This window comes from Panulirus ornatus, chromosome 5 (genome assembly GCF_036320965.1).
Source record: "Panulirus ornatus isolate Po-2019 chromosome 5, ASM3632096v1, whole genome shotgun sequence".
Taxonomy (NCBI): domain Eukaryota; kingdom Metazoa; phylum Arthropoda; class Malacostraca; order Decapoda; family Palinuridae; genus Panulirus; species Panulirus ornatus.
Window position 1 is genome coordinate 11,847,908 of NC_092228.1, and position 15,947 is coordinate 11,863,854.

At 40.6% G+C, this 15,947-nt stretch overlaps 1 protein-coding gene across 1 annotated transcript in view; it reads left to right on the plus strand.

The window, feature by feature from the left end:
- LOC139748500 (dynein axonemal heavy chain 6-like) overlaps positions 1 to 15,947 on the plus strand; it is a 142,557-nt gene that overhangs the window by 34,623 nt on the left and 91,987 nt on the right. Inside the window, exons 28-39 of the mRNA XM_071661577.1 lie at positions 3,494 to 3,623; positions 3,828 to 4,623; positions 4,727 to 4,921; positions 6,330 to 6,526; positions 7,700 to 7,874; positions 8,117 to 8,283; positions 9,869 to 10,014; positions 10,416 to 10,767; positions 11,566 to 11,758; positions 12,064 to 12,678; positions 13,959 to 14,057; positions 14,180 to 14,346. Of these exons, the coding sequence (XP_071517678.1) occupies positions 3,494 to 3,623; positions 3,828 to 4,623; positions 4,727 to 4,921; positions 6,330 to 6,526; positions 7,700 to 7,874; positions 8,117 to 8,283; positions 9,869 to 10,014; positions 10,416 to 10,767; positions 11,566 to 11,758; positions 12,064 to 12,678; positions 13,959 to 14,057; positions 14,180 to 14,346 (3,232 nt within the window). The remainder of the gene's footprint in view (positions 1 to 3,493; positions 3,624 to 3,827; positions 4,624 to 4,726; positions 4,922 to 6,329; positions 6,527 to 7,699; positions 7,875 to 8,116; positions 8,284 to 9,868; positions 10,015 to 10,415; positions 10,768 to 11,565; positions 11,759 to 12,063; positions 12,679 to 13,958; positions 14,058 to 14,179; positions 14,347 to 15,947) is intronic.

A 15,947-nucleotide genomic window follows, 5' to 3' on the forward strand; every position in this document is an offset into this window, starting at 1 on the left:
CATGTTTTTCACCAATACAAGAAAAATTTGCGGTATGACAAATTCTACTTTTAATTGATTTTGACGGTTGAAGAACTATTTTTTTATTTTATTCTTATTTTGCTTTGTCGCTGTCTCCCACGTTTGCGAGGTAGCGCAAGGAAACAGACGAAAGAAATGGCCCAACCCACCCCCATACACATGTACATACATACACGTCCACACATGCAAATATACATACCCATACATCTCAATTTACACATATATATACACACACAGACACATACATATATACACATGCACACAATTCACATTGTCTGCCTTTATTCATTCCCATCGCCACCTCGCCACACATGGAATAACATCCCCCTCCCCCCTCATGTGTGCGAGGTAGCGCTAGGAAAAGACAACAAAGGCCCCATTCATTCACGCTCAGTCTCTAGCTGTCATGCAATAATGCCTGAAACCACAGCTCCCTTTCCACATCCAGGCCCCACACAACTTTCCATGGTTTACCCCAGACGCTTCACATGCCCTGATTCAATCCATTGACATCACGTCGACCCCGGTATACCACATTGATCCAATTCACTCTATTCCTTGCCCGCCTTTCACCCTCCTGCATGTTCAGGCCCCAATCACTCAAAATCTTTTTCACTCCATCTTTCCACCTCCAATTTGGTCTCCCACTTCTCCTTGTTTTATGATAAATGTTTAGACATCATTAAAGACTTTACAGAACTGAAGATCAAACTCAGTCATTGTGTGCATCAGTAAAATAGCTATAAGTACATGCCATCTGTTCTTGACACTACCTAGCTAATGAGGGAAATGGCGAATATGTATGGAGAATATATATGGGGTGAGAGAGTATCATTAAATTTTAGGGAGAATAGAAAGATATTTTGGAAGGAGGTAAGTGCGTAAGACAAGAGAACATATGGGAATATCAGTGAATAGGGCAAATGAGGAGGTAATAACAAGTAGTAGTGAAGTGAGAAGGAGATTGAGGGAGTATTTTGAAGGTTTCTTGAATGTGTTTAATGATAGAGTGGCAGATATAGGGTGTTTTGGTCGAGTTGGTGTGCGAAGTGAGAGGGTCAAGGAGAATGGTTTGGTATACAGAGAAGAGGTAGTGAAAGCTTTGTAGAAGATGAAAGCCGGCAAAGTAGCGGGTTTGGATGGTATTGCAGTGGAATTTATAAAAAAGGGGTGACTGTTGTTGATTGGTTGGTAAGGATATTCAGTGTATGTATGGTTTGTGGTGAAGTGCTTGAGGATTGGTAGAATGCATGCATAGTGCCAATGTACAAAGGCGAAGGGGAAAAGGTGAATGTTCAAATTACAGAGTTATAAGTTTGTTGAGTATTCCTGGGAAATTATATGGGAGTATATTGCTTTAGAGGGTAAAGGCATGTACAGAACATCTGAATGGGGAAGAGCATTGTGGTTTCAGAAGTGGTAGAGGATGTGTGGATCAGGGTTTTGCTTTGAAGAATGTATGTGAGAAATACTTAGAAAGACATGGATTTGTATGTAGCATTTATGGATCTGGAGAAGGCATATGATATGGTTGATAGAGATAATTTGTAGAAGGCATTAAGAGTGTATGGTGTGGGAGATAAGTTGCTAGAAGCAGTGAAAAGTTTTTACCGAGGAAATAAGGCATGTTTACATGTAGGAAGAGAGGAAAGTGATTGGTTCCCAGTGAATGTCGGTTTGCAGCAGGAGTGTATGATGTCTCCAAGGTTGTTTGATTTATTTATGGATGGGGTTGTTAGGGAGGTGAATGCAAGAGTTTTGGAGAGAGGGGCAAGTATGCAGTCTGTTGTGGATGAGAGGGTTTGGGAAGCAAGTCAGTTGTTCTTCGCTGATGATACAGCGCTGGTGGCTGATTCGGGTGAGAAACTGCATAAGTTGGTGACTGAGTTTGGTAAAGTGTGTGAAAGAAGAAAGGTGAGAGTAAATGTGTATAAGAGCAAGGTTATTAGGTTCAATAGGGTTGAGGGACAAGTTAATTGGGAGGTAAGTTTGAATGGAGTAAAACTGGAGGAAGTGAAGTGTTTTAGATATCTGGGAGTGGATTTAGCAGTAGATGGAACCATGGAAGAAGAAGTGAGTCACGGGGTAGGGGAGGGGGTGAAGGTTCTGGGAGCGTTGAAGAATGTGTGGAAGGCGAGAACGTTATCTTGGAGAGCAAAAATGGATATGTTTGAATGAATAGTTGAACCAACAATGTTATATGGTTGTGAGGCATGGGCTGTAGATAGGGTTGTGCAGAGGAGGGTGGATGTGTTGGAAATGAGATGTTTGAGGACAATATCTGGTGTGAGGTGGTTTGATCGAGTAAGTAATGAAAGGGTAAGAGAGATTTGTGGTAATAAAAGGAGTGTGTTGGAGAGAGCAAAAGAGGGTTATTGAAATGGTTTGGTCACACGAAGAGAATGAGTGAGGAAAGATTGACAAAGAGGATATATGGGTCAGAGGTGGAGGGAATGAGGAGAGGTGAGAGACCAAATTGGAGGTGGAAGGATGGAGTTGAAAAGATTTTGAGCGATCGAGGCCTGAACATACAGGAGGGTGAAAGGCATGCAAGGAATAGAGTGAATTGGAATGATGTGCTGTCAGTGGATTGAACCAGGGCATGTGAAGTGTCTGGGGTAAACCATGGAAAGTTTTGTGGAAAGGGAGCAGTGGTTTCGATGTGTTACACATGACAGCTAGAGACTGAGTGTGAATGAATGTGGCCTTTGTTGTCCTTTCCTAGCACTACCTCGCGCGGGGAAGGGGGGTGACATTTCATGTGTGGCGGGGTGGTGACAGGAATGGACGAAGGAAGCATTTATGAATATGTACATTTGTATATATGTGTAAATCTGTGTGTCTATATGTATGTATACGTTGAAATGTATAGGTATGTATATGTGCATTTGTGGGCGTTTATGTATATACATGTGTGTGTGTGTGTGGATAGGTTGGGCCATTCTTTCATCTGTTTCTTGCACTATCTCGCTAACGCGGGAGACCGACAAAGTATAAAAAAAAAAAAAAAAATATATATTTATTTATTTATTTATTCATTCATTCATTTATTATACTTGATCATCGATTCCCACGTCAGTGAAGTAGCACCAGAAAACAGACGAAGAATGACCCGTACACATACATATACATAACACATGTACACACATACTCATACACTGACATATACATATATACACATGTACATATTCATACTGGCTTGCCTTCAGTCCATTACTGGTGCCACCCCACCTCACAGGAAACACCATTGCTACACACACACACACACACACTTCAGTAAGGTAGTGCCAGGAAAACAGACAAAAAAAAAAAGAAGGCCACTTTTGTTCACACTCATTGCTTTCCCTGTCCAATCCAGGCCCCACAGACCTTTCCATTGTTTATCAGGCATATGAGGGTGATACTTAGCAATGCTAGTTTCTTTAAGGTTGTAAAATAACTCAACATATGGGGTACCTTTTTTCCCTTATAGACACCCTGTTAGAGGCAGTGCTGCTGGGTCAGGGCTTCAGTGTGTCTCATGACTATCTGCAGAAGGCCCGACAGTGCTTTAACCAGCTGTCTCATTTCCTAAGTGCTGGACCTCATCTCACTTTCGCCAGGTGAGAGGACCTGGGCTTTTATACTGTTGGGGAGGTGTGTGCAAGTCAGAGGCTTTTGCAAAGAAATTGGGTTTTATATCAGTACATGGAATTAGACTGTGTTGTATATTAATGAAATTTTTTTTTTTTTCGATTTAGTGTTAGATGTTGACTTTTCCAGATGTGGGGAAACTTAGGATGACTATATTAGTTTTGTCTTTCCAGACTGGTGCAGGCGACAGCTCGTGTCTCATGTGATATACGAAATGTTTTGACAGAGAATGGAAGGTTGAGTGAGGACAGTGGAAACAGTTTGAACAAATATGTAATGGTTAATAAGTTGTACGTGGAAACACAACGACCAGCTGTGAATACTGAAGGAGCATTGAGAATACATCATGGTAGTAACCAAAAGGAAATCATCACTACATCAGCCAGACCAGCCTTAGCAGCTACCTCCATATGGATGCGGCATCCTATATACTCACATCTTTTAACAGATGAAGAAATAATTACCCAAGCCATGTATGCTGTGTTGACGCCTCTACTTAGCAACAGAGAGGAAGAGTGGCATAGAGCTTTTAAGAAAATTTTTGAGATTGAGGAAATTCAAGAGTATCAGCACTCTCTTGATGTTTCTGAGATCGAGGAGTCATTAAGGGAAGTACTAATAGAGCGGGGTTATGGGCATGGTGAAGTTTCAATGACTGGTAAGGACTTTCATAGAGTGAAAAGTTTGAGTCCTGATGTTACTACAACTAATTTTGACCTGACAAAAGAAAGTGAAACCAATAGAAATGCATTTTGTCAAGAAGAAAATAGAGAAGATACAGAATTCAAGGGAAATGATCAGTCCAGATTACAAGGAACTCCTAGAGAGAAGTCTTCTTTTCAGAGGGGTCTGAGCAGCCACGGTATGTCCCTCCTGATGGCTGCCCTTCACATGTACTCGCTCCTGACCATACATCATTGTTGTTGCATCACAGCACCTTCAGGAGCTGGCAAATCCACCGTCTGGAAGGTAAGATGTGTTTCCTCTGTCTTCTGTACTGCTTTACACTTAAGTTGTGATGTTCCTTAAACCACAGTGAATCTGATTGTTTATTGATTGTTGTATGTTGCAGATACTGGCAGAGTCACTCAACAGATTGTGGAGGTACAAGATTGCCAAGTACCCAAATGCCATGCCATGGAAAGTCTCATGGAGGGTTTTGCAGTGTGGTGCTTTTACAAGGAACCATCTGCTAGGGTCCTGGCAAGATGATGGGAGGGTATGGAGGAAGGGTGTCTTGTTCACCACACTAACTGAGGCTCAGCAGGTAAGTGGTCATTACTCAGTACCTTGAATGTATGGGCTGAACTTTTCTCACTCGTGTTTTGCTCCCTACTTATCATTGTCCTCCACAATCATAATTTTCTTAGGGTGTGTGATTCATAACTTTGTGAAGCAGGGTTTGGCACACATGTAGATTTCATCTTTTCCTTGGTATATTTTCTGTATTTCAGATGTATCTTAATTATCAGTGTTTACAGTATCTGACAGTATCACCACTTACTGTAACTACAAAAATTAGAGTATGCATGGATAAATGTATGAACTTGAGACATTAGCTGTCCATAATAAAAAAAGTATGGAGTTCATTAATTGATATGAAAGGCCTTGTTTACCTGTTGCATATTAAGATAAGTAATCAAACTAAGAGAGTGTAGGGAATCAATCCATCCAATGTAAATGAGATAGGAGTTAAAGGTGGTAAACAGAATTTATAATTTTTTCCAATAGTATTTCAAATTTTTATATTGCCACAATTCTCAGATTAATTCATAGTAAAATGAATTTACGTGTTACCAATCTTTTATTGCTCCAACACAGAATCTAGCTTCTTTCAAATGTCCCTAGTTCACTAGTATGTAATTGCTTATTCGTTTGTCAATCTGCTTAAGTATAGATATCTCTTGCTCATTTGCAGTTATTCTTGATTTCTTACAGAAAAAAGATATCCACTTTCCCTCTTTCCTTATGGTAACCCCAAAAATAGAGCTTCTATTTCTTCAAGGTAATGCCCAATAATAATGGTTTGTTTTCTACATCCCTTTTTCTGTCAGTTTTCTCTATGATTATATTGTAGTTCTTCCTAACTCTTCATTATATATGTATGTGGAACCTACAGTAAGTATTAGAATTTCATCAGCAACAGAAAGTTCTAATCTGTACCTGTGGCATAATTACCTGTTACATGACCATATCACATGAAAGAATACAAGAAGTAATGTCATGCAAATTTCACCTTTTAATATGAATATTTTAGTATAGTATTGGGAGCGGGGGGCTGGAAATCCTCCCCTCTCGTTTTTGATTTTCCAAAAGAAGGAACAGAGAAGGGGGCCAAGTGAGGATATTCCCTCAAAGGCTCAGTCCTTTGTTCTTAATGCTACCTCGCTAATGCGGGAAATGGTGAATATGAAGAAGAAGAAGTTGTTCATACGTGTGCACTTACTTTATCACTTAGATATCGAGTTATTCTCTAGAGAACCCAGCAGATGCTTCCTTGCTTGGATATCATCTGATTCTATGCTCCTTGAAGCTCTGGTTCCCCCCATGATTATGACTATGATCCTAGTGAGACTGAAATTTCCTATGACCTTATCATTGTAGCTCAGGTTATTAATCATTACCATTTGCCTGGATGGTACTGTGACTGATGCTAACGTCATGATTTGGTACAGGAACAGTGTGCTGGGGAACAATGGGTGGTGCTGGATGGTCCATTCCCCCCTGGCGTCCTTGCTGCCTTGGCTCCGCTGTGTCAACCGTCACCCATCTTCCAAGATGAAGCCTTGTACCAAGTCATCCTTGGCCACCACATTAAGGTCATACTCGAGATAGACAATGAGGAGGACCTTATACCCCAAATCCATGTCAGGTAGGAGGTGGAGGGCAGGTTGTTTGGAATAAGGAAATACTAGCATGAGGGGAGGGGAGATAGATTGGAGAACATAGGATTTGTAGAAATGACTAGTGAATATTGGGAGTGTTATGATACAGTATTTTTCTCTAAGATAGGTTAATTTTGGACAGGCATACAAATTAGCATGATTTCTCATGTGTAGATAGCTTGGCTCATATTAGAGAGATTGATGAAATATTAAACATTATTATTTTGCAAGGAGTTTTATGGGCCAATTGTCGTGATAAGTATCGAACAGGTTATTTCTCAGTTATGATAGAAAATGTTATGCCATGTGCATCATCTTCAAACTGTGTCTTATGTAAAGAGGAGGACCAAGTAAATATAGCAGACAATCTCAAAATATGTATTTTGTCATACTTAATGTCTTGTGTAGAAAGTTCATGTTTCTTTTGGTAACTGGTAAGCATCGTTTGTGAATTTCAACATGTGTGTAAGATTTTTTTGTGGAAGAAACTCTTATAGATCTTCTTCATGATCGTCTCATTACAAAAGGGTTTGCAAGAAATTGCTAAATCTACTGAACAAATGGTACACAGTACACAAATAATTCCAAGAGGCATTGATCAGTCACTTCTTTGATATTGCTTTTGAAGTGCTGCCATATTTCATGATGACACTTCCTTTTATAAAGCATCCTGCTTTACTATTTTTTCTTTTGAATCTTATAAAGAATATATTTAGATTAGGTACTTTTTAATACACAATGAGTTAATGTGCCATGACTTGGCAATAATAGTTAGCCTTCAGTGTAACTTACTTGAACAATGCACTTATTTTAGCTGCAATCAGGCATCATGAATGTCCAGTGTTTCAGTACACCTTAACCTTTGCAGGATGTGTTTATTACCATCAGTCTTTCTCTCACTTTCATGATTTTCATAAAATCATCCTTTACCATATAGATAAGAATATTCGAGGTTTGTGTTCTTTCTGCAAACACTGCATTAGAGTTGCCCCCTGCCAGTGCCTTATTAAGGTGGAGGCACTAAAGGCTTAGAAGCGGCACTTAAAGTCTCTAGTTATGGAGACTCAATTGTCGTGGCCACCCCCTTGAGGGAGTTCCATTTGGAACAGGTGTCAGAGATATAGATAGTTAAATGTATTCCTTTTGCTCTGCTGCCACAGATGCCCTGTACTGGAAGTGCCTGCTGAGGAGGTAGATGTTGTTGTTACTGCCAGGGCAGCAGTACAACGGCTGGCAAATGTCCATCCTCTCCTGCAGCCCTGGCAGGTCTTTTCCCAGACATGCTCCTCATTAGCTGATGGCCTCCTCAACCTCAAGCTACCTCACACCTCTTTGGTCTGTACTACATTTTCATTTTTATTTTAGGTTAGTTATACATGATGTGCACCCTGTGTAAACCATTCCATCTTATACATCTCTTTTGGTATCCAAAATGGTGCAAATATTTATCAAATATATCCAGTGTGAAATTTTGAGAGCGAAATATTCAGTAGTATATTTTTGTTGTTGTTGTTGCCTGCTGTCATACACATTGAAGATGTCCCAAGAATAACATTGTATTGTCCTTGATGTTACAGATGTGTACGGCCAGATGTGTGTGTAGTCTGGTGGAGGCAAGAGTGACACCAGCTGCACCTCCAGGTGAGATTCTAGAGGCTATGATGCAGGTATTGGAGCTCCTGCACATTGCCCTCCACCCACACCTGCACCAGGATGCCAGAGAGGGATCCTACACACCAGCCAGGTCAGGTGTCTTACATCATAAGAAATGTCAGACTATAGTCATGACCAGAAAAACCTGAAATGTGCAATTTGAAAGTTTCATTGTATCATATGTAATGTGAAGATGAGAAAGAATAGCATGTAATCACCTGATGTTATACTTTATGTAACACTTCTAAGATGATTATAGGACAAGTGTAAAATGTAGATATAAACATATAGACAAACAAAGAGGTTACAAGCTTTTTATCTATGATTCTTCATTAAGCATACTCTTCTGACAGAGTAAACCTTTCATCTTCTCAGAGAGTGTTATCTTTCTTATGCCTATCCAGTAAATTCCTCCCAGAGTTTAAGCCATTTACCTTATACCTCCCAGCAAACCTTCTCTAGGATACCTCCCAGTAAACCTTTTTCCTAATATCTCCCAGTAAACCTTCCTCAATTCTTCCAATAAACCTTCTTGATATTTCCCATTAAACTTTTCTCTCATATCTCCCAGTAAAACTTAACTCCTGATTATTATATTTATTTTTATTTTGCTTTGTCGCTGTCTCCCGCGTTTGCGAGGTAGCGCAAGGAAACAGATGAAAGAAATGGCCCAACCCACACCCATACACATGTATATACATACACATCCACACACGCAAATATACATACCTATACATCTCAATGTACACATATATATACACACACACAGACACATACATATATACCCATGCACACAATTCACACTGTCTGCCCTTACCCATTCCCACCGCCACCTTGCCACACATGGAATACCATCCCCCTCCCCCCTCATGTGTGCAAGGTAGCACTAGGAAAAGACAACAAAGGCCCCATTCGTTCACACTCAGTCTCTAGCTGTCATGCAATAATGCCCAAAACCACAGCTCCCTTTCCACATCCAGGCCCCACACAACTTTCCATGGTTTACCCCAGACGCTTCACATGCCCTGATTCAATCCGCTGACAGCACGTCAACCCCGGTATACCACATCGATCCAATTCACTCTATTCCTTGCCCGCCTTTCACCCTCCTGCATGTTCAGGCCCCGATCACTCAAAATCTTTTTCACTCCATCTTTCCACCTCCAATTTGGTCTCCCACTTCTCCTCGTTCCCTCCACCTCCGACACATATATCCTCTTGGTCAATCTTTCCTCACTCATTCTCTCCATGTGCCCAAACCATTTCAAAACACCCTCTTCTGCTCTCTCAGCCACGCTCTTTTTACTTCCACACATCTCTCTTACCCTTACATTACTTACTCGATCAAACCACCTCACACCACACATTGTCCTCAAACATCTCATTGGGAGGTATCTCCTGATACCTCCCAATAAACCTTCTCACTCATGTTTCCCAACAAGCCCCTCCATATCATACTTATCCAGGGAACCTGTCTTCCATGTACTGTACTTCTCAGTTGATGCTTCTTTCTTGTACTTACAGAACAGACTTCCTTTTTAATTGCTTCCCAAACAACTTTAACTTTCTCAGCAGGGTCTTTCCCTCCCCATCCACCACATACACTGTAGTCTTCAGTAAGATTTCCCAATCATAACCACCTATAATCTCCAACCATGATTATTCCTCCGATGTAGACTAGACTCGCGGAGCCCAGCTCCCTCTGATGCCTTCCTGGACTACGCTGGGCAAGTGGTGGCCATTCCAGAGTTCCAGGCAGGACTTAGTCTCTTGCCACAGTTGCTCGATGCTTCATGCCCACTGCTTCTATACTCCAAACCTGGTAAGTCGACTTCCTTCCCTTCCTCTCTTCTTGATAGTTATAAAGCAAGAAATAGATAGAACCGGCTGACATCTGATCAATCAATTTATTACAAAGTTGAGATCAGACACTGATTTTAAGCATTTCAGTACTGTTCAGTTTCAGTTACTTTTTAGAGATATAGACAAGTGCTAAAGATGTGTGCTGTATATATACATGTATATGTTATTTATATATTTATTATACTTGATCGTAGTTTCTGCATTAGCGAGGTAGTGCTGGGAAACAGATGGAGAAAGACCCATCCATTCACATACACACATATATACATACATGCACATACATGTACATAAAAAAAGTGTATCCTAATTTGATATACCAGGTATGTAATGTGTAAACCAGATTTTTCTTATTCTTTCCAGGTAATGGTTTAAGCACCTTCCTGGACATATTTGAACGTAATCTTGCACCTGCCACCAGAGTCATTCGATATAAATGTACTCCACTGTCTACTGCTGAAGACCTCTTCTCATGTATGACTGCCTCTCTCTTACCAAGCCCACTTCCCAGCACTGAATTGCTGTCTTCATCCAGGACTTCGTGTAATGACAGTCACAGTGATTGGTTGATTGGTATCCCATCACCAACAGAGCCTCGTGACGTAATCCAGTTGTTAGCCCCAGGGGATGAGGGCTTTTCACTGCTGGTGCTAGAAGACATCAACTTGCAGCTGGAGACAGATGGTGTGGTCGGAACTATCTGGGAAACTTGCCGGTAGCTATTACATTTGCAAATCAGAATAAGTCTTTTTCTACTCCTACTGTGGATCTTTATAATATTAAGATTGCATGCCTAACAAGAAATATGTTGTTTCTTTATATTCAGGCTTACTTATTTGATGGTCTTTAATCAGTAATGGAGCCTCAATCATTATGATTTAACTTGCGCAAACCTTTGATAAAGATTTGCATCACTTTGTAGACTGTTGTACTCATTATAATTCTATTTCTTTCACACAGTTATTCTTATTGGTGGATTTGAAGATTTGAACTCTGTATTTATGATAGTGGTCTGAGCACAGAAGATACAATGCATTAATGATGATGCAACTGTTTTGCCTGATAAAGGAAGCCCCCTGCTGCAAACATAATCCATGTGAAATTTTCATCTTCAGAACTGCAGACTGCATACTATAACTATTTCAACAGAACTACCTGGGCTTGTGATATCTTAGTTAGCTATCACATACAGAATTAATGGATGGGGTTGGAGTGGATGTTTGTAATAATGACAGGCATGCTTATTGTGGTGGTGGTTGAATTGACTAGGTTGATGGCTAGCATGGTCCCTTGTCTTAAGATGGCTTGTCCCCAACAGGTAGACTGATTATACATAAGTTGTTTGTTAAAAATAGGTTGCAAGGGTTTATATTAAGGAAAATCATCAAGGAATACATTTTAAAGTCTATGCTGTTACCGAATCCAGCATTGCAAGAATCTAATGGTTCTTTTAGCTATAAATGTTTAATGTTTTGGAGTAAGAGGGGTTATATAGATTATTTTTCCTTTACAGACATATGATGGAATATGGGGAGGTAGTGTGCCCAGTGACTGGGAGAAGGTACCTCCTCCAGCGTGTGGTGCCAATCTTAGCTCTCTCCTGCTCAAGTGTTCCTTTCCATCATATCCCTCCAAGGTTCCTCAGGCACTGTGTAGTCATGGGGCTCCCGAACATCTCTCCTTCCACCTGCGAGTACATCATCAAGGTGAAATGTCTAATGGCTTGATGATGAGATCTTGTACAGAATGAGTCAGAGATCTGGAGTTATTGGATAATCTAGTTTGGGAATGAAGTATAAGCTGTTAGGTAGGTTTGTTAAAGGCAGAACTTTTCAAGTCAGTATACCCATATGATATGGAGGCTTTAAGGAAAGTGCTAACGATTCTACTGACCACACTTGTTTGCCTCTTCATCTTGTTACATAGGACTGTCATAAAAAGCTACATTTCTCATTTGTTTTTGTTGACTATGATCACTGATGATTAAGTGCAGTTAATCTCTTTGTGGTAGGTTTGTCTCCAGGACGTGCTGGTAGAAATTGACGAGGATAATTATCTTCCTGAGGCTACAAGAGATGTGATCTTTTCATTCTGTCAAAACATACGTGGCTCACCCTCTACATCTGCACCTGCCCTTCAGAAACCCTTTACTGCTAGTAAATACAGAGACTGTGATGCTACCAGTGAGAGAAGTATTAATGGCTTCAGAGATCATGGAGTTGTCTGCTGTAATGGTTCTGTAAATGTTGACAACCATCTTAGCTCAGTGAAAGACAGTGCTGACTTTGACCAAACTTCTGATGATGCAAGTAATGTTGATACCAGTATCCCTGCTGAAAATGCTGAAGCCCACAGCACCACCAGCATTGACAACAATAGCAGTAAAATGGTTCATAAAGACACTAGGAGCTATGAAGATGGATCAGATGTCTTGGCACCTAACTTGCACCATTTGGTGCAGCTGACTGAAGCTCTACGGAGGAACTCTTGCTATCTGCAACTGACCATGGGCCAGGCTTCATCCCTCATTGCCCTCCAGGCCAGGAGGATCTTCAGCGGTATTGTCACCTGTGAAGGTCTCTTGAGGAAACAAATCTGCGCAGTTATCAAGATGTATTTTGATGAGGTAACCTCCCTAGAAACAGATTGATAGTTTTTCACATGTTATATCTTATTTGTCATATTTCATATGATTTGGGTATATAATGTGACCAAACGTTTAGGTTTTGTGTGGGAAGCTGGACCAGGTGAGCATGCCAGCGACTGACATTTTTCACTTGACAGTCTACTATGGGAACTAGCCAGGTGATTGCTCTGTCTGCAGATGACTTCGTAGGAGAATTTTATTGCTTTTCCACATTTTTAGCTGAATCCATTCATGCACAGGTGATTTTAGATTATATAGTTGTACAACATGGTTTCAAGGTTTAATGAAATAACACTTGCTTAGCTGACAGATGATTTTTAAATACTAAGTTAAAAGTTTGATGGATAGGAGTGTAGCTGATGTAAACAATAGACAAATTGTAAAAATATCACTTTATGGATGTGACAGCTAAACCAGTATTCATATGAAAAGGATATCCGTAGATCTTCTCACTAAACTGGCATGATGCACAGCTAATCACTATACCCTCAGTTGAATAAGGAAGGATATTGAATCAAGGTGTTTGTAGTGCTGTTATATTGTTTTCCAAGGGAATCACAGAATAGCACTGCATCATCATTCGTACCTTCAAAGTAGGTTTAGAATTTCTGCTTTTTCAGGGAAAAATTTGAGTGCTGTATCTCTACTTACTTCGATATTCCAACTTGCTTGATTTGTCATTACTTATTTCTGCTTTCAAGGTGGAACATCATCCAAACAGACCCAAATACCTAACTCCTGCTAGTAGAGTATCATGTTATCACAGTTGCAGGGAGAATCCTAGTATTTTCCAACTAGAATTCACTAAACAATTGCCAGAGTACTAGAAGTAAAATAACAGATATATGTATCTTTAAGATTTTTTAATGATTCACCATAGTGAATCAGGAACCTGTAAAAGAAAGACAAAAACCCCTTTCCTCACCAAAGAACTTTCACTTACTGAGACTTACCCCTGTAACAGCATTGTAAAGACATGCAGAATAACTGCTGATGGTCCAGTACTGAGAATGGCTCAAGAGATAAGAGAAACTCGGGTAATCACACAGGTGTCATCTGGCAAGAAGTCTAACGTTTATGAATTCATCGTTATTATGACTGAAACTGAACAACTTCAGGAGCTAAAATTTATTGCATCCTTGTACATGTTTCTAATGAGCAAATTCAGTAAGAATATTACTTTACAAATCAACAGTCCATATGTACAGAATGAGTTAAAACTGTAATCTATTAAAATGCTCAATTTTGTCTGCCTTCAGGCAGAAGAGCGAGTGGCATGGTGGCCAGGAGTGACTGAGGATGGCAAGAAGATGATGGTACATGCTCGAGACTATAACGAGTTCCTTAGGAATATCCAGGTAAGAATACATGTCATCACCTGATCCCCCAGGTATTTCTTGACTCTATCCTCATAATCCAAACCTTACGATTAGTGCAGAGTTTTAAAAGAGCATAAGATTTGTTGTAACTTCTGTTTCAGTACCCAGAGGGCCTCCATCCCATAATGTTCACACATGCACACTTCGACAGCCTTCTAAAGCTGGTATTAACGATGGAAACCTTCTGTGGACATGCCATCATCATCGGCCCGCCTGGGGTCGGTAAGATATCTCTAGCAAAATTAGCGGCACACACCATCCGCGGCAGGTGAGGAGAGATGTGGAGTGTGTGTTTCAATGTTAGTTTAAATTTGTCTGCCAAATTTCCTAAGTATGAGAGTGTGTGTGTATATATATTTATTTATTTTTTTTTTTTTTTTTTTTTGCCGCTGTCTCCTGCGTTTGTGAGGTAGCACAAGGAAACAGACGAAAGAAATGGCCCAACCCACCCCCATACACATGTATATACATACTTCCACACACGCAAATATACATACCTACACAGCTTTCCATGGTTTACCCCAGACGCTTCACATGCCCTGATTCAACCCACTGACAGCACATCAACCCCGGTATACCACATCGATCCAATTCACTCTATTCCTTGCCCTCCTTTCACCCTCCTGCATGGTCAGGCCCCGATCACACAAAATCTTTTTCACTCCATCTTTCCACCTCCAATTTGGTCTCCCACTTCTCCTTGTTCCCTCCACCTCCAACACATATATCCTCTTGGTCAATCTTTCCTCACTCATTCTCTCCATGTTCCCAAACCATTTCAAAACACCCTCTTCTGCTCTCTCAACCACGCTCTTTTTATTTCCACACATCTCTCTTACCCTTACATTACTTACTCGATCAAACCACCTCACACCACACATTGTCCTCAAACATCTCATTTCCAGCACATCCATCCTCCTGCGCACAACTCTATCCATAGCCCATGCCTCGCAACCATACAACGTTGTTGGAACCACTATTCCTTCAAACATACCCATTTTTGCTTTCCGAGATAATGTTCTCGACTTCCACACATTCTTCAAGGCTCCCAGAATTTTCGCCCCCTCCCCCACCCTATGATCCACTTCCGCTTCCATGGTTCCATCCACTGCCAGATCCACTCCCAGATATCTAAAACACTTTACTTCCTCCAGTTTTTCTCCATTCAAACTTACCTCCCAATTGACTTGACCCTCAACCCTACTGTACCTAATAACCTTGCTCTTATTCACATTTACTCTTAACTTTCTTCTTTCACACACTTTACCAAACTCAGTCACCAGCTTCTGCAGTTTCTCACATGAATCAGCCACCAGCGCTGTATCATCAGCGAACAACAACTGACTCACTTCCCAAGCTCTCTCATCCCCAACAGACTTGATACTTGCCCCTCTTTCCAAAACTCTTGCATTCACCTCCCTAACAACCCCATCCATAAACAAATTAAACAACCATGGAGACATCACACACCCCTGCCGCAAACCTACATTCACTTAGATGCAATCACTCTCCTCTCTTCCTACACGTACACATTCATATTTATTTATATTTATTTATTCATTTATTCTGCTTTGTCGCTGTCTCCCGCGCTTGCGAGGTAGCGCAAGGAAACAGACGAAAGAATGGCCTAACCCACACATGTATATACATACACGTCCACACACGCAAATATACATACCTATACATCTCAACATATACATATATATACACACACAGATATATACATACATACACATGTACATGATTCATACTGTCTGCCTTTATTCATTCCCATCGCCACCCCGCCAAACATGAAATAACTACCCTATCCCCCCTCATGTGCGTGAGGTAGTGTTAGGAAAAGACAACAAAGGCCACTTTCGTTCACAC